Below are 27,695 nucleotides of genomic sequence, written 5' to 3'. Positions count from 1 at the left end.
AAAAAATTTATGTTCAACCCCAAGAAACATGGACCTGGACAGGTACCAGGCCCATGAACAGATCAAATATTCCATGGACAGATCAAATTGACAGTAATTGTCTTCCTTATGGCTTAGTTATAAAGAAGCCAAGTACAAATCAAATATTCGATGAATAATGGAAAGAAAATGGTTCTCCTTCGTCAATATTTAACAACCAACGAAACAATGATATATACTTCATACATAAGCTAACTAAACATTCACTCGAATTTAGCTTTTTCAAAGGACTTGTCAATATTTTCATTTTGAAATTTTCATTAAGTGCATCTTACCTATAATTTAGACAAAAAAAATTTAAATTCAAACTTCAATTAAATCATCACTCAATTAGTATATAGTTAAAATAAAGGGAATTTTACATAAACATCCAAAAAGTACTTTATTTTATTCCACAATGCCATCATATAGAATTTAAATTTCTAAAATATTTTTTAACATTATTAAAACATTTGGCTCCCTAAACTAAACTTTGTAAATCAATTAAGATCTTAAACAATCAAAATCATCAATAAGGTCCATGAACTAAGCAAAAATCATCAATTAAGTCTTCATCCTAAGCAAACATCATTAATTGAGTTCTCATTAAAAATCATTCGGTTGAAAAGTTGCAGTCCCTCTTCCCCAAACCCATTTTGAGCCAACATAAAAATCATTACAGTCCATGTCAAATACTCACAGTTTCTAGTTTTAGGATATGATGATAACTCAATTGACGTTTTTTGTTTAGTTGAGGGACTTAATTGATGATTTTGATAGTTTAAAATACTAAGTGACTTTTGAAGTTTTAGTTTAAGTGTCATATATCCATGTCCTTAATAAGTGATGGATCGATTTCGTAGAAAATAGGTTCGCTTTCTTAACTAAAAAGTCTGTTATCTTGTCTCTCCGTCCTACCCGGTGTCATTTAGGATCAAATTTAACATTAAGGATTCAAACGAGAGTTATGCCTAATTAAAATATCAAAATTATTCTCTCTCCCATTAAATACTATTTTTTTTCTCTTGTCATTTTTCTTCTCTTTGAAATTAAATAAGACACTGTTCTTCTTCTCTCTCTCATCCCTCGTTCTATGGATTCTAATGTAAAATCATACATTCAAGAAGATGAAGATGCTCGAGGGAGCGGAAGATAAAGAATTAAGAATTAAAGTTTATTGGCACCAAAAATGATATTGAACTTGAAAGAATATCATGTTTTTATTATGGTATTAATTTTAAAATTATATTTATATGAATGAAGTTATTTATAAATTATTATTCTAAATAATTTTTATTTAGATATTTAAATTATTTTAGAGTTAATTTTATATATTTATTTAAAATATGTCCATAATAGTTATTTTATATACTAATAGTAATGAACATTCGTAATTTTATTAAATACTAATAATCAAACAGTAACAATAAACAACAAATAGTAATAGTAAACGGACTTTTATTATTTTATAATTATTTTTTTAAAAGAGAAAAAATATCAAAGATGAAGTCTGAAATAATAAATCAAACCCAAAAAAGAAGAATTAGGTGAAGGTGTGGAGGGAAATATGGAGATTGTATTTGGTTGAAGGCCGAGTTTGGTATGACCATTCCATTCCCACTTGTTTTTTTCTTTTTTTGGAAACAAGAAACTTAAATTAAAATTAAGAAGTATTTCCTCTTTTAGGCATTCCTTTTTTCACAAGTCATACAATCCCAAATCGAATAATAGAAATTTGGAACCAAACTCACTCTTTGCTTTCAACATAGTCATGTTTAAAACTCCAATTTAATTTTATAAAATTTCACAAATTAAGTTACTATTTGATAAAATTCTAAAATTAAGTTTTAAAAAATTTCAAGTTAAATTGACTTTTTAATTTAACCGAATAATTAAGTGGTTAAAAAATTATAGTTATCAAACAGATTAAAAAAATTAAATGCTTTTTCAAGAAAAAAAAGAAAAAATTAGTCCCAAATTCAATTAAATGATTTTTTTGTAATATTTCAATTTTACACATCCAACCCTTATTTTGTAGACGTTATTATTAATTTTTAATTAAAGGCATTGATATCAAAGTGTCTCATTCATCTACCTATGTTATGACACAAATATATTTCACAAGTTACCCTCTCTTTTTGAATCTCACTATTATGTAGCCACATCCAACCATATTAAATTCTTTCTTCTAATTTCAAGAAAATATCATGCCATAGAGAGATTAAATGACTCTAACGCTTTCAACAGAATTTAATTTTCTATTAAATATGACATCAATTTGTAATTAATCCAAAATTTAATGTCTCTAATTGAAAAATTAATGATGTTTTATGTTTAAAATTTGAAAACACGGTGCGCTTCAGATGTTTTATTTTAAATCATTGTATTCAAATTCAAATATAAATATGAGTAAATAAACGAATTATCCTCTTTCATATAGTAGACGTTAATTATTTGTCCATCCAACCAAAAACTTTTAAAATATAAAATATATTTGACTTTTCTTTTTGACAAGAAATATATTAGACTTTAGAGATTGGATCATTTTAAGTATAATTGGATTGTTTATAAAGCTAATATAGTAAGGCTAACATGAATAAACAAACCCCATTACGAATTAACTTTGCCAAATCTAAAAACTATTCTTAGATTTGGAATTTTCCCAAAACAAAAGTAAGAAACTTTCACACACTTAAACAAATATTATCAACAATCTTTATTTAGATATAAAAATCTAGTTTAATATATAATTACACACTTACGTTTATTAATTTTTACATTTGTCATCCTAAACTTATACTTTAATCTATTATTTATAAAACATGTCAATATTAGACATCACATTCTTACCCGCTGCTGTGGCAAGTTGAAATATAACAAATCAATAAATAGAAGTGCCAAATGTTCAAAATTTAACAACTTTAAACATGTAATAGGTCCAAATATAAGTATAAAATGTCCAACATGAAAAGAGAGGGATACGTTTAGACCCTAACTAAGAGGGTAAATTATATCCATTTCCTCCGAACTTTGTATTACTTGTACTAACATTGACATTATATTAAGGCTTAATAGGCATTCAACTCCCTAAACTTGTAACTTTTTTTCACCTAGCCTCCTCAACTTAGGGGACAACCTCTCAACCCCCTCAACTCTCCAAAAACATCAGATACAGTCCCTTACACCCCTATGTTCGGTCAAAATATTGACCCGTGTAGAAAACACGCTTGACTGTTGACCACACCAATGCCTCGTGTCATTTTTTATTAAATTTTTCCATTGAGACCCCTGCTCGGCGAGCAAGCCCATTTATGCTCGGCGAGCAACTACCAGAGATGGATTTCGATCAGAATTCTTATGCCAGAATGGAAAATTATAATAAAAAAAGTGACACGTGACATTGGTGTGGTCAACAGTCAAGCACGTTTTCTACACGGGTCAATATTTTGACCGAATATAGGGATGTAAAGGGCTGTATGTGATGTTTTTGGAGAGTTGAGGAGGTTGAGAGGTTGTCCTATAAGTTGAGGGGGTTAGGTGAAAAAAAGTTACAAGTTTAGAAGGCTGAGTGCCTATCAAGCCTTATATTAATAAGGTAAAATCAATTAACAAGGGTAAAAGGGTAAAATTGAGTGGTGATGGGTGTAATTTATCTTAAATAAGATGATGATGATAAAGAAGAAGAAGCTTGTAGAGTAGGCATGAGAAAGAGAAGACAACAGCCAACTAACCCCATTTTGAGTGTCTATATAACAACTCCACTAGTTTCTCTCCTAAAAAAGCGTTCTATATTTTGATCCAAAATCCCATAAAAAAGCATTAATTGTGTTTCTGTGGTCCATTTTAAGCTTTTTATGCCAGCCAGCCATGGAAACAATACCAATACCAATACTAATCTTGATCTCCTCCATGATCATAAATTCCTATGCACAAACATGTTCTACCTATTCTTTCTCAACCAACAAAATCTACGATTCATGTCACGATCTTCCAAATCTAAGCTCTTTTTTACATTATACTTACAATTCTTCAGGAGGAGGGATTCTTGACATTGCATTCAGACAAACTGGACTCACTTCTTCACAATGGGCTGCTTGGGCTATAAATCCAAAATCATCAGGCATGGTTGGATCACAAGCACTTGTTGCATACCCCACATCGGATGGAACTGTCAAGGCTTATACTTGCCCCATCTCCGGATACCGGACCTCTATGGAACAAGGGGAACTCAGTTTTGATGTTTCTGATTTGTCTGCTACTTATTCTAACAATGAGATCATAATATATGCAACCTTAGGGATTTCTAAACTTGGCAAAACTGTATTAAATCAGGTTTGGCAACAAGGTCCAGTGTCTGCTGATACTCCTGCTATGCATCCAACTTCTGGTCCTAATCTTCAATCCATGGGAACTATTGACCTTCTTTCTGGTGCTTCTGCTGCTGGCCAAGGAAACGATAAACTTGCCAAGAGAAATGTAAGTCTGCTTTCTATGTATATATGTAAATCCCTATGATTTTAAGATTCTAGCCCAAATTTTGCCTTTTTCAAGGAAATCCCTCAGAAAAATAGATTTTGTTTCATCAGTAAAATTCTTCATTAGACCATAATTTATATCAAATGTGTTGATGATGGTTTACTAATGAGAAAATGGTAAAATGTTTCAGACTCATGGGGTGCTAAATGCAGTGAGTTGGGGTGTGATGATGCCTATAGGTGCTCTAACAGCAAGGTATTTGAAGGTAATAAAACCCGGAAATCCGACGTGGTTTTACCTCCATGTTTCTTGTCAATGCATAGCCTACATAGTTGGTGTGGCTGGATGGGGTACTGGTCTTAAACTCGGCAGTGAATCTGCTGGTGTGCAATTCAATGTCCACCGGAACATTGGAATCACGCTTTTCGTCCTTGGAACACTTCAGGTATTCGCGCTGCTTCTAAGGCCGAAACCAGATCACAAGTTGAGATTCTATTGGAACATGTACCACCATTCAATTGGATATACGACGATCCTGCTGAGCATCGTCAATATATTCAAAGGATTTAGCATACTGAACCCGGAACAGAAATGGAAGGATGCATACATTGTGATTGTGGTAGTGTTGTGTTTATGTGCTGCGGCATTGGAAGGTGTTACATGGTATCTGGCGAAGAGGAGAAAATCAGAAGAAAAGACATCTCAGGGATATGGTTCTACAGCTTAGACAACATCAGATTAGGGGCTCAATATGCTTTTTTATATTTATGGTTGGATTAGGTACTTTTGGATGTGAATTAAATTATAGGTATCTTTTGGAATTGAAACTTGTGTTTCCACACTATTTCTTGTAGCCCTTTTCAGATTTCATTTCATCTATCTCTTCTTTCTTTTACATATTTATATATTCCTAATGATCCAATATTAACACAACTGCTGACTTGAGTGGTCCAAAATACAAATAATCCATGGAATTTCTTGAATTTAAAGATCTAGTCTCTTTAAGAACATTGCATGATTAAAACATTCATAACTTTCAGCGCTAATAATAGATCCATGCAGCTTTGGAATGTACATTTTGATTTCATGAGTATAATTTAGTTTCTACTTAAAGAATCCCTCGAAAATCCCCGTAGAGATAATAGTGGAGATGCCCGTGGATTGGAAGAGGAATCATCATCCCCACCCAATAGAGAAAATAAATGGGAATTCCGAATCGCCAGGACAAATAATCCCGCCCCAATTGTAATTTCATGCTCAAAATAATTTGAAATAGTTTATAGCCAGACACACAGCTAAAAGAAAATGGGGAAAAAATAATAAAATAAAATTACAAATATGAGCCACTAAAACTGGCTGAATTTCTTTTTAACTGTCACAATGTAACCAATAAGAGGTGTTTATAAAAACAGAAGTGAAATTTTTAAATAATAAACTGATTTGTAATTCTGATTAAAAAAAGAATGATCATTCTGACTCCTGCAAGGCCTTGACAAATGCATCCTTCAGGAGAGGGTTAGAAGCTGCAACTCTTTGAGAGGTGATGTCAAAATCTTTACCAGATCTGATAGGAAACAGCAACCTTAATTACTTCAATAATAATATCATATTCTAAACATAATCTAAGTCCATTTTTATGTTTTCTTATTGTCACGCTAACTGATGTTGACAAGGTCTGCACTTGTGTAGCTCAAGCCTTGATTTGTGAATGTCAAAACATAAATGACTTGTGGAAATAGACTTTTAACCTACAATGCCATTTGGCACCATAATATGAGGACACCCATTCGTTTTACGCGTACTGTGAAGGTCATTGTGTAAGGAAGATAATTAGTGAATTTACAAGTAAGTCTATCACTTACGGGTCATAAACAACTCCTCCAGCTTCTTTGACAATCACAGCACCACCAGCAACATCCCTGGGGACCATTGAGACATACATATCAATCGTTTTCTTGCACAAATTTGCTAAAATATAGTATTCAAGCATCCTGAGGCTCCTGAACTTTGCTTTTTCTACTCATTTGAGTGAGCCCTAATCTTTTATTTTCACATATTGACCCCTTCATTATTTATAATCTACACCTTGAACTCAAGATCATTTACATTTGGCCCTTTGACCAAGGGCTCAAATAGGCTTATGAGGATTTAGAGCTCAATCTGTAGAAATAGCAAAATTCAGAGGCCCCAGAATGGTTTATTCTAAATATATAAGAAGTACATACCATGGACCACCAAATCCAGTTTCATAAAACAAATCAATTCTTCCACAAGCAACTCCACAAAGATCCAATGCACAGGATCCACTCATTCTAAGGGATCTAACCTGATAATAAGAAATTTATAATATGAATTATGTGGACACAGAGTATGTTTAGAAAAGCACACAGGGCATGTTTTGGTCTTTACCTTGAAAAGCAAGCTATTAATTCTATTTGTTGTGGCATCCACTGTAGCCTTGTCACGTTTTGTTCCAGCCTGCTCTTAGAAGAAGTTTCACTTCATCAGTTCTCAACATTATTCTACACTAACCAAAGTACATTTGAAGGATGAAAGTTTACACTTGAGGGTGTACACACACACTCGCGCGCGCGCGCGCGCGCACACACACACACACAGAGAGAGAGAGAGAGAGAGAGAACTATACTTCAAGACTAAAAAGGGTGCCCTTATTATTTCAAAATACCAGCAAAAATTTAGGAACATCTGCTTTTATTATGTTGTCTTGTTTTTCTTATTAATGGAAAATGTAGACATTTCAAGAAAGATCAAGTGCCCTTAAGGGATTGATATTCAAACTAAAATTTTTAAGTGGTGTGTTTATCATAATTTTGAAACGTTATGTATTGAAAATGGCTAAAAAAAGAGAATAAAGCAGAATACGATAATATTGTTTCACAAATAAGACATTGACAATCTTCTCTTTGAAAAACTGGCAGTCTTATTTCAATGGATTTCTCTGACCATGATCACTGCAACAACTTATTTGTAGTGTCATATTGGAATAATTCTATTATTTCAAACGCAAAGACTTTTTGCAGATGCTATTATTTCAAGTGCATGCTTTCTAAGACAACACAAGAAGTTGTACAAATGTAACTGTTCATAGGCTTAAATACCATCAAATGAAATATAACACGACTGAAACACTTGGCAGCCTTAGAGAGCTATAAAAATCAGGAAAATAACGTAGAGAATACCTTGGCTGCTCATTTTGATTAATTTGTTATCTTATATATAAAATCATTCTCTGTGAATTCTATGAACTGAATTTCCCATTCATATAGCTTTTTCAGACTGAAATTCAAGTCTAGAGAAAAATGATAAAGAAAACATACCTCTGTTACAAGAAGAGATTTCACAAGCTCCGATTCAGATGATGCTGTAAATAAGAAGACATAAATGCAATTAATTGAACATTGTAAGAACACTTAGAAAAACAAAAACACCAAACTAGGAGTTGATTGTAATCAACTAAGTTACCTTTTATGGGATTTCCATTCAAAAAAGCACCTTTTCCATGGATGCCTGTGAAGAGCTGTATCATACATGTCCAAAATGTTAATTTCTTGGAAAATAGACTAATTATGACATAATTCAAAATGTAACCAATTCAACATTGTATGATGTGATGTTTTATATTTCTTGGTAATTCCTAAGGTATGGCAAGTAAACAATAGAAACACTTAACTAGTTTCCTAGAGATAACTACTAGATTCAGTTTTGTTAGTATTATATATATATATATATATATATATATATATATATATAGGTTAAGCATAAGAATTCTGACCTCATTTAGGATTGGGTTGTAAACAACGCCTACAGTTGGAACCTTTCCAATAGTGAGACCAATAGAAATGCATACAAAGGGAAACCTAAAAGCAAATATGTTTCAATATATTAGAAATTTAAAACAAAAGAAATGTGTATCAAATAAACAGGAAGAAATTGCCTTCACCAAACAACAAGTATCACTTACCCATGCACAAAGTTGGTTGTTCCATCGAGAGGATCGACTATCCATGTGGGTTCATCAGTCAGCTCTGTAACACCATTGGCAGCAGTCGTTTCTTCTCCAATGAACTATGGTGAAAATCAGTAAGAGACAAATTCAAAATAACAATCAACACTAAGGCCTAAGCAACACTATTGAATTTCATTTGCCGCGAAATGAAGAAAGGAAGTTTGCGACTCAACCTTATGATCAGGGTAGTGCTGCTTGAGTTGATTAAAAATGAGATCTTCACAAGCCTTATCAGTTTCAGTAACTAAATCCACCTGAATCAAGAATAAAGAAGAGGTTGTGCAAGTCAAAGTGCAATTTTCAGTATACTAAGTTTGCTTACCCTAACTACTCTCAACCACTTTCTTCTTATAAAGAATCAATTGACCTGATAAGTTATTTTCTAGCCAAAACTAAAAGCAAAATAATTAGAAAATTGGAGATAGTAAATGAAAAATATGTTTGTTCAAACAAGTAAAAAAAAAAGAAGCAGCAATTCACTCCACTAACGTATATCAGTCATTCCTAAAAGAATAAAGTCGAGATATTGGAACTGCGAGTATAAGCAAATTTGATTTTGAAATGTGCAATGTGAGAGATATTTTGGGGAGTATTCATAAAATTGGCAATGGCATGAACTCGAACACCTAAACAAAGAGACTTAATTGATTAGCTGAATAACAGAAATTGAACCCCAATAACTAGTAAGAACAACTGTGATTAATAGAAGTATTCTGTCCAACAGTTAAAGTGCATGAATTAGGCCTAGCATGTAGGCAAGCATAGATAGCAGAATCCGATGCATCTCGGATTTCAATTACATTGGCCTTGCACAATCAAATTCGAAGAGTTTTTGGATGGAAAAAGCTTTACCTGGCCTTTGTGCTCGACATGCTTGGTCTGGTAAAATCCAGTGCGGATAATCTAATAACAGAAGGAAAAATGAAATCAAAGTTTGCGTGTTAAAAGAAAAACGAAAGATAGAGGAGGAGGAGGGCAATCTAACCTCGCCAGCCTCTTTGGCAGCCTCAACAGCAGTTTCGAGGAATGACGAAAATGAATCTAATTGAAAAAACAATAAAATGAAATAAGAAGAGATTAAAGACGAATGAAAATCAAGAAGAAAGTGATTAAAATTGAATAACATAGCAGTGATGAATAGGGGGGTTTACCATTATCTGCCATATTGAAAATTGGTAGTGTGATAATGGAGGAGAAGAACAAGTGTGGGCAACGCCGATTACGGGTGTGGCAGTGACAGTACCAGTGCCACTATTAAATAATCTAAACAGGCTCTTTCTGTTCTGTTTGCGCTTATTACGGGGTGTTTGGTAGTCAGGCTCTTTCTTTTCCACCTACTGTTAGGAGACCCGTCCTGTTTGTCTTTTGTAACGGAAAAGTAAGGGAATCTCTGCTTTTTGGAACAACAGCTTTTTCAAACAAGAAACAGCAAATGGTAACAGGAAACAGCAAACAGCAGGTAAAACAAACGGACCCTATATATACACACTATTCCACAGATCGTTATATGCCATGTTCACAGTAACTTCACACTTTTCCATTTTATATATATATAATTGATCCTATTGAAATATATTACTCTTTCAATTGAAATTTTAAGCCTATGTTTAAATCTCGAAGCGGAGATCTATAAATTAAACGATTTGAAACTGTTACTAATTCAAGCCAACCATGACGAGTATAATGTACATTTTTGGTATATGTTTATCAGATTCTTTTTTATGTTTATCGGATTCTTTTTTAGGGGTATTTGGTTGTTCATTTTTTATTTTTTGTTTACTTTTTCACTTTAAAAAACACTTCATATTTATCTTTTGTAGTTGAACAATTTTTTATAAAAGCAGAGAACCTCTTGAATTTTAGAAAAGCAGTTTTTTCAAACAGCAAATAGCAAACTGTACAGATAAAAGAGTAAACCGTAATAACAAATAGTAGGTAAAACAAACGAACCATTAAATAAAATTATGCGTTTATAAAATAATGGAAGTTGAAATATTGAACGTGGAGTAAATTTTAGGTATAAAACAATTAAACTTGAGTACAATATGTATTTTATAACCTTTCTTTCTGAAAAAAATGTATTTTATAACCTTTTTTCTGAAAAAAGAAAAATCTGATTTGTATTAAAAGAAAAACTAGTTGGACACTAAAAAATAAGAAAGATAAACTCAGATTCTCTCAAACTGCCGTAATTGGGTAATTGACAAATTGACATTTATATGGTAGTACCTTCCATGCATATGCTGACTGGCTGAGATGATGAGAATATGGACCCATCAACTTCAGAATATTCTATAGAATATGCTTTGTTTGCATCTTCTTTTTTATTGAAAAATTATATTCACGTTTGGCTTAAAGTACTATTCTCACAAATTTGGTTTCAAATTTGGTTTCATATTTACCTTTCATATTCTACCGTAGTCTAAAATAAGAACAACAATTAGTCAGAGAGGGACCGATATCCAACGAACCCGCTCTGATGCTTAAATTAGCAAATGTTGAAGAAATGTTGAAGATAATCAAAGGATTAATAATTATTGTATTTACATGCCTCAAATAGATCATATACATTTTATATTTATAGTGGCTACCAAATATAATCTTCGTCATTCTAGGAATGCGCCTTAATGAGTCATCGAACACCTGTCAACATTCGGTTTCCCCTGTCAGGTGTCTTGATTTCATCGGGCCTATAACCTTTGGACCTCTGAAGTGTCAAGTTGCGCGGTATGTCCTTTGTCTCATGTGCTTTGCGCAACCGTTTTTCTTGATCCAATGGTTGCTCCTTTCTAACCGTATGGTTACTAGGACGAACAGTGAGGATTCTTCCACGTGGCTGAAGGATGTCATTCGCATTTTTAGGAATATTCCTTTCTCCAGATCGGACGATCTATGTAAAACTCCTAGATCCGAAGGGTGGCATGTCCTCCTCCCCTTCAACAATTGTCCGAGCTCTTTAGGATTCAGAATACCGAACGAGAAATGTTTGGTATGCTAATCCATTGAATTGTGTGAAGGATTGGAAACACTGTCGTATCTTCTTTTGAATACTTTAATAAAGCGTGCATCTCCATGTTGCTCCACAAGCATGGAGTTGCTGGCCTAGGAACTTGTACCTTTGTGTCAACACACGTCATATCAAACGTCAATCATACATCTCTCTCTTCACCTGATTGGTTGGGACCGTTCCCCATCATTACCTTCATTAAATGCAAGTTGTCGAATCGTCGCGTCATTTTGAACATTTTTAGAACGCATATAAATACTCATGGTTTGACGTTTGCTTTCTTAGAACGCTTATATAATATATACAAACGCGAAAACAAATAAATGAAAAAAGCAATGCCTTGTTGCTTGTATCAACCCTAGATAACAGTGTTAGGGATGACAACATGTACTGTATCCGCGGGTACCCTGCACTATCTGATCCTAATAGGATTACTCGTCCCCTGTATAAAAGGGTATGGGACGAGTATGTGAATACTCTATAGGATACCCGTACCTGTTACCCATCGTAAATCTTTTATATATATTAAAAAATAGGATAAATTCTAAAAAAATCTCATGTGGTTTCATTGATTTCAAAAAAAACCTCTTGTGGTTTGTTTTTACAAAAAAAAAAGACTGTGTTATACGTCGTTACCCGAAAAACGAAAAATGGCTTAACATCGTTAGTTTGGATGACGTGGCAAGAGGTAAAACGGGAAAAACCAATTTTTTTATATATATTTGTCTTTCTCTCTCTCCCTTCTCTCTCCTTCTTCTTCCCCTTCTCTCTCTCTCTCTCTCCCTTCTCTCTCCTTCTTCTTCTTCTTCCATTAATAAGGAGAATAAATTATTTTTCTTTCTCTCTCCTTCTTCCATGGTTTTTCTTCATCCATGGTTTTTCTTATTCTCTTCTCTTCTTCGTTTTTTTTTCTTCTTCTTCTTCCTTTTATCTTCATAGTCTTTTTTTTTTAAAAAAAACAAACCACATGAGTTTTTTTTTTGAAATCAATGAAACCACATGGGATTTTTTTGGAATTTACCCTAAAAAATATTATTGTTTTTTAGATGTAAGATGTATGATTCAAACCCTAACCTTTTGTTCTTCAACCACTAAGGTTCAATTTGTTTAATTTTTGGATGGACGATTTATTAAATTTATACTTTGTTAAATTTGTAATATTTTATGTTTTATGTATTGATTCTTGACGGGAAATGGTACCCGCACGAATTAAATAGGATGGGTACGAAATATAAAAAAGTATAACTGTTAATAAAATTGATATAGATAATTAAAAAATAAATAGATAAAAGTTTGGGATTGACACTACGCATGGATACTCTGCCGGTTGCCATCCCAAACAGTACCCTCGAGTTGGACAATTATTAGGTATCCGAAGCCTATTCATGGTGCTTCACTCGCCTAATGAAGCTTCTTGTTATTTCCGTGTTCCACACAAACTAGTATCAAAAGATGGCCATTCTAAGGTAAATGTAGAATTTGATAACTATGACATTATCATTTCCTAAAGCATCTCATTCTCTCAACTCAGGTCATAAATATGCTCAATAACTACCGTGGTCCATGACACTTTTGTACGACAACAATATATGAGAGATATACAACAATTACATCTAAACTTGATTTCACATCACAATATCATTTAGAACACTAAATCAAACTAAATCTATTAAAAAATTTAACAAAATAATAACCCAAAAACATGTATTTTATCGTTGAAGGGATTATCCTAACAAATAATCATAATATAAATATAGGTTTAAGACTTACCTCTTGTAGAGTAAAATCTGTTGAAGAAATAAACATCGAAAAAATAGAATCAACCAAGATCTTATATCACGTGTCACCCACGTAGATATTAGTCACGAAGTGAGAACGATGAATCCACGAACTAAAGCGGACGTTGGAGATGGAGAGAGAGGAAGTCGCGGGAGGAGGGAGAGTCGCAGGAGAATTGTGTATTCTCTAGAATCAACTCTGATTAGCTTTGTGATTAGGGTTAGGCGGATGTCTATTTATAGCCGAGGTTTAGCTTATAAAACTTTAACCCTAATCCTCAATCTTTTTGGATGGGCTTGGTCTGATTCCATTTCAGACGAATTATTTACTCGGTCCATAACCCGAATAATCCTAACATCTCCAACTCGTACATAATGAAACATATCTGATCCTCATCTCCATCTCATCTATACTGTAGAAAATAGTCCATGCGACTGACATACTATCGAGAGTTCTAGTGCTATATACTCGTTGGAACATATAGCTGCTCGATGTGCATATATCAAACTTGGTACTATATACTCGTTGGAGATATATAATCTTTATATTTGAATATGGATTGTCTTTGGTGCATGCTTTATCCTAGATTCCACATCACATCTACTGTAATAACATTGATCTCTACAGTTATTATGTTTTTCACAAATATGCACATGTGCATAAGTGTGCGGACAGAGAAATATAGAAACTCTTAAGATGCAAACTTAATGGATATCTTTCCCTCTTGTATTATCCTTTAAATCATAGTCTAACTCGTTTATCCAGTCAGGTTCTTTTTGGTTGGAATTATCACATCAAGCTAAAGATGAGCTTTCCAAAGTAATCACATCAGACTATTAGAATAAGTTAAGGGTCTTTAAGGATAAGGAATGTCGAAAACCATGATTTTACGATATAAACCTCACATTAGAAAAATGCAAGATCGCCTCTTTTCCATTTTGTGGTCGCAAAAGCTCTCAAGGTACAAAACATGTGTTATGGTGTTCAATTATTTCTTAGAAAGAGGAGCATGTCTCTTATATTAACACCATACAGAAGTATAGGTTCAGATGTACCAAAACATTTAACTTTAGTTTACTATATATAGTTGTTACTTCTGGCTATATAGACAAAAGGCTTTAAGTTATCCCAAACTTGCCTTTTAGGTTAGACTTAATCTGTTTCATACACTTATAGTGTATGTGATCATCTTACACTATGATGAAATTTCTTTCATACCTTCTACAATGCAGCTTCTATTATTGAACATGTTCTCTAATTGTTCAAAAACAACCTCGTCCTTCTATTTGTCACCATGTGACAAAACAAGGGTAAACGCTCGTGTGAGTGAGCTCATTTTCTGTCTGACATGCATTGTGTCATATAACAGCAAACATTAAAAAAAATATTCATCCTCGTGGATTGTAAAAATTCATGAAACATTTATTAATAAATCTTGTTCACAAAAATACATGAAAAACAAAAGTATGCCAAGATCCTACGTAATCCTTGGGATCTAACATGTTTTGTATAAACATCTCTCTTGACAGGTTTGGTAAGGGGTGAAGGATTTGAAGCGGAAGCATGTTGGTATTTAGGAGACGAATTTTAAAAAAATTCTCTAAACAAATAATCATTGTGATCCAATCACTCTGATAAACAGTCAAACATCCGATGTCTGACATCAAATCCTTAACCAAGATCATAAAGTTCTTCAATAATCAAATTGATATTTATACTACGAGATTGGAAAAATACCTCTTGTAGATTCCAATAGGGTATTAAACTTTCTCTAGTGGTGAAGCCTCTAGTCAATCCACTAAGTCGATTAGATCAAGCCTCGAAGAAATTGATTAATCTTGCTCAAAGTTGATCAGTCCCGAAAATCAACCACAAAACCATATCTCTATCAAGTTTTTCATACATATATATGTATATATATCATCATATCAATCCATTTTGGATTGATATGATTTGTGTGCAGTAGGACATATTACGTGTCCTACTGCATGCAATTATATATATATATATATATATATATATATATATATATATAAATAATAATAAATATAATAATAATAAAAATAAATATTATTATTATTATTATATATAATAATTAATTATATTATTTATTATTATAAAATATATATAATAATAATTAATTAACAACTTAATTAATTACTATTATATTCTTCGGTTAATTTTAGAGGAGCTAACTTAAGACACCTCTCAATTCTAACAGTCAACACTTGATTATTATATTTGGAAAAAACCATCAACTTAAATTGAGCAAGAATAATTATTTATAATTTCTTCAATTGAATATCAAACAGTGTTAGAATGTTTTGTCAATCTCATTGACATATTCAATTGTGTCAATTAATTAATTAAAACACTTTTAATTAATCAATTTAACAAAAGCTAGATACAAACAACTTGTATGTGTGTGACTTTCTAGGTTCATCTTTAACTGGCATTAAAGGCATAATAATAACACTTATTAATTATGTTAGGAATCCAATTCCTTGTACTACAAGTGTATCCTATATAAGCTTAGCTTATATATACTTATAGTCCTCTAAAGGTCATGATCTCCAGCTAACACACTGCGCCATGACGTCCCAATTAAAGAATGAAGTTACTTGAACTTATAATTAAACTAATTATGAACCATCGATCATAATTTCCATGCACTAAAGTCCTTTCATTAAAAATCCCGATCTTGACTAGAGCCACAAAGTGTCAAGCCCTAATTGTCAAGATACTAAGAAATATTGATTAAGTCTTTGATAAAATAAGACTCACATCAAGGAACCATTCCTTGATACTTATCTCATAAGATGAGTCTTATTGTCCTGGCCAGGAACTCATTCCATCAAAAAAACCAATCAATAACTATCTTAGGATTTATCTCTATTTACTTAGAGTAATGAATCCTCTATTAGCAAACTCTTGTTACACTACACAACTAACTATAGCGATTCACTGCCGGATTACCAGAATTAAGATACCAGTACAAAGCATGAACAAACTATAATTACCTGCGCAAGAACAACTAAGTTTCCTTAAGTCAAAGGACTATATGCACTATTATGAACTAGATAATAATTATGTTGACTAGGAGTAAACCTTTGTGCAATTATTATCTAACATCACAGTTCGAACCATTCACCTCTTTGAATGTCCACATATTTATTCTGATATCAACATATCAAACAGAATGGGATTTTCTGTTTCTGATTAATATCCCATGACCTCCCAAGGTATATGTAAGCTCTCAACCACTAGGCTAAGAGCTTCACCACCCCATCTTATCCAACTTAGTGAGTCTATTACTAGAAATATGTCCTAGACGGAGATGCCATAAATATTTTGAATTAAATTCTGATTGTTTATCTGTGGAATTATTATTCATCTCTTTTAGGTTGCCAAGCAAAACTTGCTTATTTTCATTTTTGTTATTTGGTATATTTTTATCAACATAAAATTAACCACCACTACAAGAAATTTGATCTTTTATGACGCACGAAAATTGTCATAAAACCATGAGTTTTCGTCACAATATACAATAGATGACAAAAAAATATCGTCATAGTGATCGTCATGGTAGGAGCGTGGTATTATGTATATATGACAAAATTTACCTTTATCGTGAATGGTTTATTTTATATGACGAATAAAAACATATGTCACTATATTGTTTTGTTTTAGTAACGCTCATTTTGTCACTATTATTATCAATATTTTGTCACATAAGACTTTATTTTGTCATGAATAGTTAATATTTAAATGACATAATTCATTTTTCGTCATTTAAATATATAGGTAAAGTGACAAATTTTGAAATTATAGAATTGTATTGGCTTATAATTATGACATTCATTTGTCACTGAAAATATGAAATCGTCATAAAAATAAATATTAAACTGACAAAAACTCATTTTTATCATAAAAAGTATATTTAAAGTGACAGAATATCTAATATAAAACTCGTAGAATTTTAATCAAAAAATGCTTACAATAACATTTTGTCAAATTAATTTTAAATTTGTCACTTAAGAGTAATAATATTGACAATCATTTCGACATTAAAAGTACATTTTTTTATTGACTACAGAAAATCTCATGGAATATTATCTTATAACAACAAAATATTTATTATTTAATATACATTTTGAAATTACAACATTGTTTCTTTTTAAAAGAAAAAAGAAATTACAATATCAATTAAAATGCTAAAATAAAACATGAACAATTTTATAATTTTAGCATATAAGGAATTCTGGAGATATCTTTTATATTCTTCCTCTTAAATTCTTGAACAAAGTCTTTCACCATTCTGTTGAAGTCCTCACCTCTTAGGTGGGCATGGCCAGCTGTAGTCTTCAGCTATTTCATGCGTCTTAGAAGAACCGTAGACAAAATCTCCTAACAGAAAACTATTTCTCATCATCCTTTTATGTAACAAAAATCATAAGTTTATCCCCAGGACCAACAACTGCCTTTAAATGGTCAATTCTTCATGTCACTATGTACGAAGGCATTAGAGTATCTCCTATCAATCAATCGCTTTGCATCTGTGAAGACATACACAAGTACAAATAGATTGTCAGTGTCCCAAGAATGAAAATAAACATCAGAAAATATTGTATATAATCTCAACAATGGGAACAAGTATAATAGAAAATGATTTGGATTCAGCATTACAATTTGACATAAGGTTGAGAAATAATTGAATTCATTTTCTTTCGTTGCTTTCCAAATAAGAGATTTGATGAAAATAGAATCCAATTGAATAGAAATTATGTTTCTAACATGCAAGTATGTTCAATGCCAATATGACCGTCAAGGTTTCAAGATACCAAAAATGTTCATTTCGCAGCAATCAACTGTTCATGGCCAATCTTTTCATGTAATTTCTAGAAAAAGAAAACTAACTCGAAGCATTAGTCAATGAATACTTGTCGAAGAAATATCGAACATCAACATAAAGTCCTAGCAAAAACACCATAAAATAGAAACCAGTAAAATCAAGGCTATGATTTACACCAAAATTTTGAACATGACGCTAAAAGAAGAGAAAAACAAAACAATGTTAAACTTGAGCAGAAAAAGTATACCAAAAGCAATGTTGATAGGATTCATGTCAACTTGATTTATAGCAGCATCATCGATCAAACACCTGATATCAATGAAAGGAACATAAGAAGGGGTCTTTCTATTCCCCTCATCAGCTTAGATATTAATTCCAAAACACATGTAATTTAAATTGTATTACATTAAAAGAAAAACTATTTTGCCTTAGATATTAATTCCATTACCTCCATAAATGCCAGTAGATTTTCGAGTAGTATGATTATATGCACCACCTAGAAGTCTGAGAGATACTATTTCTTTGTTGCTTCCTTCTTTTCTCTAGAAAGTCAGGATTTGGGTTTAGCTGAGTCCTACTTCATTCTTTTTACAGAATAAAAATATCGATGGAGAAAAACTATTATGAGTTTAGATTTAAAACTCATGTTGAGATTTGACCAACACTGAAAACTGAGACAATCAGAAAAAAACAACTGATAGCAAAGAAAAGAGCATATAGAGTCCATTTTATAAGAAACTTCATTGCCACTAGCAAAAAATCATTAAATCAAGTATGATATAGAATGTTTACATTCGGAGTTAATTAGTTTCAGTTATTCCTATAAAGTATTCAATTTTGTAATACAACTATTGAGTTTCATAATCTAATATTATTATTGGCAAAAACTTAGAGTGCACAATTGTTGTATCCTATGGGTAGAGCCTCAAAACATAAGCTTTAGTCAAGTATACCCATATAATAGAAATTCTTGTGGAATAGAAGATCAGTAGATTTACATCAGCAAAAAAAACCATTAAAAATACGATTAACTATTATCGGATAAAAAAGAACACGTAGAACTCAAGCTATTTAAGATCATCAAGTTCAAAGCAAGTTAAGCGAAAATTGGGGTACTTGGCAAGGAATGAATTTTATCATCTTCATCGGCTCAAAATTGAAGTGAAATTGAACTAGTTACCATAAAAAGGCTGAAGGACCTTGTCAAGGCGGAACTCAGTATGTCTCTTTTTCAAGTGTTGGGTTCGTTAAGCTGCTGGGCACTAAATCCATACTGGTCTCGAATCACCTAAACCAAAATAACCAAATACATCAAATAAATCTCATTCCGATCTCAATAAAAAAGAAGGTTGCAATTAGAATCGGTTGACTGCAGAGCAACGAAAGGTGGGCATACATATGCGATTGCTGGTGGCGTGACATCATTTGCTGGAAGTGCCATGTGATATCGAGACTTGGAGGAAGCTTTTCGTCCGGCTCGAATTTTCGTCTTCGCCATGGGTGCTTGACATCGACGATGACGGGAATAGAGGGGAACAAAAGCGATCAGCGGCGCTACAAAGGAAAGCAGTGAAATTAGGGGTTTGGGTTAAAGGATTCTGAAATAGGAGGTTAGCTTTAGTGGGGTTTAGGTGGAAAAAATTAATAGAAGAGATAAATAAAAAATTCACTTCCACTTTTTGTTATTTAATTAGGTAGGAGTTGAAAAACGTAACAAACCCCTTGAATATATATATATATATATATATATATGATAAGATGTAAAAATATATATAGTGTTATAATCAGAAGCAATTTTACTCCAAACGTCTAAAATAATGCAATTTTACCCATAATTTTGGTAGCCAAGAGCAATTTGACTCCTAACGTTGTCAAGTTTGGTCAATTTGAGAAATAATTCATCAAATTGTCTTCTCGATCATAAACATATAACTAGGCGCGATATTTTTTTAAAAAAAATATACTGTTTTTTTTTTGTACAAGTTGGACAAAAAAATTTCAAAATATTTCACCGAATTTATAAATATTAATCCCCAAATTCTATTATTAAATTACATGATTTTTTTTAAACAAACTGATATGCACTTGATGCATAATAAGGAACAAAATATCTGTGTTTTATAATAATATCTAAAATTAACCAAACTTGACAATGTTACGGGTAAAATTACACTATTTTAGACATTAAAAATAGAATTGCTCCCAGCGGTGATTGTTTGAGGTATTTGTACACCTCATCCCTATATATATATATATATATATATGATAGTTTTTTATTATCATAAATTATAAAATTTTGTTCATGAAAAATTGTAAAACAACTATAAATATATCATTATATATTTTTAATTTTAATTACAATAATAATTCATCATAATTCTTTTTGTTTATTATCAATAAAATTATTTACGTTATTTGATAACTATTTATATTGTCACAAAAGAAAATTATTTAAATAGATAACAATATGTAAATATGGTTACAACAAAATAACAATAAATAACCATATAGATTGTCATGCTTTTCTAATTATTTTATTGCATATATTTTTTATCATTTTATATCATCGCAATAACATTAAAATACATGACGATATTTAATAATATCACAAAAAAAATAAATAACGAAATTAAATTTGTCACGATTTGTTCAAATTAAGATATAACAAATATAAATTGTCACAAAACAATTTTTCTTACCATGACGATAAATTTGTCAGCAATTATTATTAATTTGTCATGAAAATTTGTTCCCTCTAAATTAATCCTACAAAAAATTTCCTCCAAAATAATAAGTTATGATTTTTTTCTTATCGTCATAAAATATATGTAATAGTGACGAATTAGTAAGTCAATGGAGACGTTTTTAAAAATTGTCAAGAAAAGATTTAAAATAATGACAAAAGTTAAAATTTGTCATGCTTAAGTGGTTATTGGTGACAAAACTATATTCGTAGAAAAGAAAATCGTCATAAAAGGCCATATTTCTTGTAGTGCACGATGTAAAACACCAGAACCGATAATCACATTATCAAAATATACTGTACAAGCTTTATTACAAAATCGGAATTCATAATTCCTTTTTGTCAAACTAGATACATATATTACATTTTTATATGCTCCTGGTATATACAATACATCTTTCAATAACAAAACATGATGGTCTAACATAAGTGAAATATCTCCCACTGCCCTGGCTGCAACCCTTGCACCATCTCCCAGTGTGAGTTCCACTTCACCATCTTCCAACAACCTTCTATTTGCCAGATCCTGAACATAGGAACAAATATGAGAAGTTGCTCCAGTGTCTAAAATCCAGGCATTAGATGAGTTATAAGAAAGATCATTATTTAAATCAACATTTAAATAATTATTAAGAGAAATATCTGATGCAGAAGCTGCACCATTACCCTTCTCTAAACTTTTCAGAAAGATTGGGCAATTTCTCTTAAAGTGACCTTCCATTCCACATTGGAAACATCCATGCTGAATAGCACCCTTAAGTTGTGTTTTGGCCTTTGGCCTCACAAATGATGGACTTGTATTAGTGGTCTTTTGGACTTTCTTTTTCTTCTTTTTAGGTTGGGTCTTACCCTTCCTTTTAAAAGAAGATGCAGCCACTATTACAACATCATCTTTCTTTTTATCTAGGTCCACCACATTCTGTTGGTGAACAACCAGATTCTGCAGCAACTGAGCCAAAGTACACTCCACTTTGTTTAAATGGAAGTTTGAAACAAAACCTCCATATGAACGTGGGAGCGAAGAAAGCACAAGATCAATTTGGAGTTCATGAGCCATTGCAAAATCCAAATTCTTTAAAGATTGGATTAAATGGATCATTTCTCCAACATGATCTGAAACATTCTAGCTTTCTTTCATCTTCATCCCAAAGAGCTTACTTGATATCTTATATCTCATAGTCCTGCTGGTCTCACCATACAGGTCTTTTAAGCCCGATAAGATTTCATAAGATGTTGCTATATTCTCATAATGCTTCTGTAATCCATTATCCATAGAAGCAATAATATAGCATTTGGCCTGGGTATCGTCATCTACCCATTTGTTATATGTCTCATGTAAAGCCTTTTCTGCATTCTCTTTAGGAGATTCAGGCTTAGGCTTTAGAATTACATATAACAAGCGTTGCTGAGTTAACACAACCTTAAGGTTTCTCAGCCAGTCCACATAATTCGACCCCGTGAGCCTATTACGGTCTAATATCGATTGGAGAGGTGTTGATAACATGTTTGGAATCAAAGAGTAACTGCAGAAAATAAAGATTGATAGTCAGTTATATATTTAAGGTGAATTAAACAAACCAATATGACATGGACTTTTATCATAATGGTTTCCCACTAATTTGGCGAATCCTATACTTCCAAATAGGAAACGATAATTCTTTGGAATGAATTACTAGTGGGTAAATCGAATTCTTATAAATTCTATTAGGTTCTCGCTCAACTTCACATTGGTATTCTTGGGATAACTAATAAATTCATAAGTTGACAACACTTGTCGATCACCTTGCACTATGCTGTGAAATTCAATTTAACACTTTTCTAGCTCCTAGTGTTTTAATCCTCAGTTTCCCTTTGACGTTCTTAGATTTCAACACTAGATAAATCCAACCCACTAGATCAGCAGATTATATTAAGCCCGAATTAACATTATTCAGCTTCACATTGGCATTGTTACAATGTTAATTGCCTAACATAAACCACAAATTAATTCAATGGGAATTAATTTTCACACTAATCACATAAACCATTTGTGTATTAATGCACCAATGGAGAGCCTTGATACAATTCTTGTATCTTTATCGGATTTAATATTTATTTGGAAGATTTCCGGTCTTACAGTTAAATTAAATTTAACTTAAGGTCTCACTTTGCACATTAACCAATTTAAATTTCTAACATGCAATTTTGCATAAAAAGAAATTTATCTTAAATTAACACTTAATTCAATTTATTAGTTAATGTTTGCACATTATCCAATAACATGCCTTGTGGTGATCAATCTTAGCATTCATCTAATCTTATTGGTATAATTATGGATTGGATAAAATTGAACATGTAATTAATAAAATTACATATATTTATGTAGTAAAATCAAAATTGATTTTATTACACAATTGACCCTTTTCGTACAATTGACCCTCAATTGTTCCTAAATGTAACACTTACATTTAAGGACAATATATAATTTTAATCACATTTCAATTTTATATCAGCAGACAACATACAAACTAGACAACTAAAAATTGCCTAAAGTGTGCCCGCGCCATAATTTCTGCAATCTGTCAATTTCGCCGTTTCTTCAATTTTGCTCCAAAATTACAATTTTCCTTGGTAGTCCAAGACTTCAATATTTACAAGCCCAAATTCATAAAATTGAAATTTAAAATTATAACTATAGGAGTAAAATTATAAAAGAAAAAGCCCCAACAATCCATAATTATATCAATCAAGAGAACACAACATCAATTAACTATAAAAGAACTTAGATGGCTCTGATACCACTTGAAGGATTTGAAGCGGAAGCATGTTGGTATTTAGGAGACGAATTTCAAAAAAAATTCTCTAAACAAACAATCAGTGTGATCCAATCACTCTGATAAACAGTCAAACATCCGATGTCTGACATCAAATCCTTAACCAAGATCATTAAGTTCTTCAATAATCAAATTGATATTTATACTACGAGATTGGAAAAATACCTCTTGTAGATTCCAATCGGGTATTAAAGCTTCTCTAGTGGTGAAGCCTCTAGTCAGTCCACTAAGTCGATTAGATCAAGCATCGAAGAAATTGATTAATCTTGTTCAAAGTTGATCAGTCCCGAAAATCAACCACAAAACCATATCTTTATCAAGTTTTTCATACATATATATGTATATATATCATCATATCAATCCATTTTGGATTGATATGATTTGTGCGCAGTAGGGCATATTACGTGTCCTACTGCATGCAATTATATATATATATTTAAATAATAATAATATAATAATAAATATTAAATATAATAATAATAAAAATAAATATTATTATTATATATAATAATTAATTATATTATTTATTATTATAAAATATATATAATAATAATTAATTAACAACTTAATTAATTACTATTATATCCTTCAGTTAATTTTAGAGGAGCTAACTTAAGACACCTCTCAATTCCAACAGTCAACACTTGACTATTATATTTGGAAAAAACCATCAACTTAAATTGAGTAAGAATAATTATTTATAATTTCTTCAATTGAATATCAAACAGTGTTAGAATGTTTTGTCAATCTCATTGACATATTCAATTGTGTCAATTAATTAATTAAAACACTTTTAATTAATCAATTTAACAAAAGCTAGATACAAACAACTTGTATGTGTGTGACTTTCTAGTTTCATCTTTAACTGGCATTAAAGGCATAATAATAACACTTATTAATTATGTTAGGAATCCAATTCCTTGTACTACAAGTGTATCCTATATAAGCTTAGCTTATATATACTTATAGTCCTCTAAAGGTCATGATCTCCAGCTAACACACTACGCCATGACGTCCCAATTAAAGAATGAAGTTACTTGAACTTATAATTAAACTAATTATGAACCATCGATCATAATTTCCATGCACTAAAGTCCTTTCATTAAAAATCCCGATCTTGACTAGAGCCACAAAGTGTCAAGCCCTAATTGTCAAGATACTAAGAAATATTGATTAAGTCTTTGATAAAATAAGACTCACATCAAGGAACCATTCCTTGATACTTATCTCATAAGATGAGTCTTTTTGTCATGGCCAGGAACTCATTCCATCAAAAAAACCAATCAATAACTATCTTAGGATTTATCTCTATTTACTTAGAGTAATGAATCCTCTATCAGCAAACTCTTGTTACACTACACAACTAACTATAGTGATTCACTGCCGGATTACCAGAATTAAGATCCCAGTACAAAGCAGGAACAAACTATAATTACCTGCGCAAGAACAACTAAGTTTCCTCAAGTCAAAGGACTATATGCACTATTATGACCTAGATAATAATTATGTTGACTAGGAGTAAACCTTTGTGCAATTATTATCTAACATCACAGTTCGAACCATTCACCTCTTTGAATGTCCACATATTTATTTTGATATCAACATATCAAACAGAATGAGATTTTCTGTTTCTGATTAATATCTCATACTAATCGAGAAAATAAACAGAGGTGATAGTCTAAGGATACATGAGTGTCCAATTCATTATCCACCGACTATGAACATTTAAGATTATTATTTTACCAAAGAAATATATCTCATTATTATTAACTCTTAATAATATTATCTCTTTGTAAATAATCTTTGGACTAATATATATATTCATCAAGTAATTAAACAATACAAATAATTACACATGAATACATATATTATTAACTGCCATTTGGATACAAAATTCACACTGTATAATATACAAAAGGAATGGCCTAGGGCATACAACACTTACAAGGGGAACCACAACCATGTCATAAGTGGACACATACTTCTTACTAACTTCGTTCATGCAATTAAGTCCCTGATAAGGTGTCACTTAATCTCTATATGTTTTGACTTGCTATGGTATCTCTGTTCTTTAGTGAAAGAAATAGTAGATTGATTATCACTGTTAACTACGAACGGAATGTTAGAGGTAGTAACATTTCAATGGTTTGGGAACCTATTCAACCAAACTGCCTCTTGTGCTGCTGATGAGTAGGATACATACTCTGCTTCTATGATGGGTAAAGCTACATGTTTATTTCTTGCTACTCCATGAAATGGCACCATTACCAAGCAAGAATGCATATCCTGACATGGACTTCCTTTCGTCTGAATCTCCTGCCCGATCAGCATTTGTGTATCCTCTTATATTGAGATATTTGCCTTGATAGCACAAAGAATAGTTTGTAGTTGCTTTAAGATATCTCAATATCCTTTTAAAAGCTTCCCAATGTGTTTATCCTGGATTAGATTGATATCTTCTTACCATCCCAATGGCATGACAAATATTGGGTTTTGTACACAACATATCATACATTATACTACTAACGACCTATTTAGTTTTACATTTAAATATTTACTTTTTATTATTTTTATTTTTATTGTCAACAAAACGACGTAATTCTAATTAAATAAAATAATGTCGTTTTGCTCTAAAACAGAATTAAAAAAGTAAAAAGAAAATATTAAATTTAAAACCATTCTTCATCCTCAATTATAGAACCAGTAAACCCTAAACCTCCATTGATGAAGGGGGGACAAAGCTCTAAAACTTCAAAATTAATACCTGAGTTTTTAAAAAAATACAAATATCAGTGGGGGCAACTGCCTCAAGTGCCCCATACTGGATTCTCCCCTGTTTGTGAACACATATTGGTACCGAGTGTCGAATTCACCAAAAATAAAATATATACTCTTGGAATCCAAAAACTATAGTAAATATGAAGTAAGGTCGAATCCACAGAGACTGGTAGAATTATAACTTCTCTATATTAACAATTAAAAGTAAAAAGGGGAGATTTGATTTGTGGATTGCAATTAATAAAAAATATCATAAAACCATAAAATAGCAGAAATAATTAAATGGATGTGAAATATGTATGAGAAATATTCCAGCCAATGGTTAGATTTGAGTCTTAAATTGAACCAATTGATCATCGATAGAAAATATAAATTTCAACCTTTCGAATAAATTAGCTATGGTTATTAAAAAGCATTAACAACTTATCTCTTCTTACTGATTGAACAATTAAAAAAAGTTCATTAATTTTCCGTGATCAATCAAAAAATTCCAAACAAACTTCAAAATTTAATTTGATTGAAAGTATTAAAGTATGAAAGAGATACTAATTCTACTCAATAATCACTAAAACAATATTATTTAAAGCATATGAATTACATTCACAACATAGGTTAGAAGCTTGTTCATAATTAACTATGTTATTTGCTAGTTTCATTAGATGAATTAAATGATTACGTATTTAAACATCTAACTAGTGAAATAATTACAAGTAAATAATCAAATCAATGATTCAATTAAATCATGCAATACGAAGAAGAATAGAATAGAAATCAATTACTTGAAATAAATGAAAAAGATGAAGTACAGAATGATCTCACAATTGATTGTTCATCAAGACCTAAAAACTGTTGGTCCCGTATAACGTGACAAGGTTAGTTCCAAGGGGGGGGGATAGGAACTATTTAAAATTTTCTCCGTTAAGGCTGACTTCTTTTCTTTATGAAAAGGTTTACACAGCGACGCTAAGTAGTTTTAAGACACAAGCTTAGTCAACTGGTGACTGAGTTTGCTTCTTTCCTTGAGTCAGGAGATAGCACTTAAGTCTATTCCTGAACTCAGCTTCTTAGTGCACTCAACTCAGCGTGAGTTCGTTACTTAGTCAGTTTTATAGCAAGCAATATATAAAGGAGTTTAAGGGTTAGAAATATGTTACTCAGCAGACATATCCTGGTTCGGCCTCTCCGCCTACGTCCAGTCCCCG

The 27,695-nt window shown here is 31.7% G+C and overlaps 2 protein-coding genes and 1 long non-coding RNA gene across 5 annotated transcripts; 1 reads left to right on the top strand and 2 right to left on the bottom strand.

The window, feature by feature from the left end:
* Nucleotides 1-3,720: 3,720 nt before the first annotated feature.
* On the top strand, nt 3,721-5,417 carry LOC136205815 (cytochrome b561 and DOMON domain-containing protein At5g47530). Its single transcript, XM_065996612.1, has 2 exons — nt 3,721-4,494; nt 4,685-5,417. Exons 1-2 carry the CDS (start codon nt 3,886-3,888, stop codon nt 5,219-5,221), a joined length of 1,146 nt encoding a protein of 381 aa, XP_065852684.1. The 5' UTR covers nt 3,721-3,885; the 3' UTR covers nt 5,222-5,417.
* A 373-nt stretch (nt 5,418-5,790) lies between these two features.
* Nucleotides 5,791-9,903, bottom strand: LOC136205816 (inositol-phosphate phosphatase). Its single transcript, XM_065996613.1, has 12 exons — nt 9,673-9,903; nt 9,507-9,562; nt 9,374-9,424; nt 8,695-8,775; nt 8,477-8,580; nt 8,288-8,372; nt 7,978-8,032; nt 7,833-7,876; nt 6,904-6,972; nt 6,720-6,820; nt 6,357-6,413; nt 5,791-6,058 (listed from the first exon to the last, which is right to left on the bottom strand). Exons 1-12 carry the CDS (start codon nt 9,683-9,685, stop codon nt 5,962-5,964), a joined length of 813 nt encoding a protein of 270 aa, XP_065852685.1. The 5' UTR covers nt 9,686-9,903; the 3' UTR covers nt 5,791-5,961.
* Nucleotides 9,904-17,399: 7,496 nt separating this feature from the next.
* On the bottom strand, nt 17,400-19,839 carry LOC136205273 (uncharacterized). Of its 3 annotated transcripts, none has more exons than XR_010675877.1 (4): nt 19,556-19,838; nt 18,608-19,447; nt 18,407-18,468; nt 17,400-17,863 (listed from the first exon to the last, which is right to left on the bottom strand). It is a non-coding gene; the product is annotated as an uncharacterized lncRNA (long non-coding RNA). The 3 variants fall into 3 exon arrangements; XR_010675878.1 differs by having other exon boundaries at nt 18,407-18,743; nt 19,340-19,447; nt 19,556-19,835; XR_010675876.1 differs by having other exon boundaries at nt 18,407-19,447; nt 19,556-19,839.
* Nucleotides 19,840-27,695: the final 7,856 nt, after the last annotated feature.

The sequence above is a fragment of the Euphorbia lathyris genome, chromosome 9, assembly GCF_963576675.1.
Source record: "Euphorbia lathyris chromosome 9, ddEupLath1.1, whole genome shotgun sequence".
Lineage (NCBI taxonomy): Eukaryota > Viridiplantae > Streptophyta > Magnoliopsida > Malpighiales > Euphorbiaceae > Euphorbia > Euphorbia lathyris.
This window is presented reverse-complemented; position numbering and strand designations above follow the sequence as displayed.

Bases quoted from the DNA above. Each gene is read 5' to 3' on its own strand.
- LOC136205816 (XM_065996613.1), bottom strand. The intron at 8,373-8,476 runs GTAAGTGATACT...ATTTGCTTTTAG, and splicing joins ACAACCAACTTTGTGCATGG to GTTTCCCTTTGTATGCATTT. The intron at 6,973-7,832 runs GTATGTTTTCTT...TTCTAAGAGCAG, and splicing joins AATCTCTTCTTGTAACAGAG to GCTGGAACAAAACGTGACAA.
- LOC136205815 (XM_065996612.1), top strand. From the start codon at position 3,886: ATGGAAACAATACCAATACCAATACTAATCTTGATCTCCTCCATGATC. The intron at 4,495-4,684 runs GTAAGTCTGCTT...AAAATGTTTCAG, and splicing joins ATAAACTTGCCAAGAGAAAT to ACTCATGGGGTGCTAAATGC.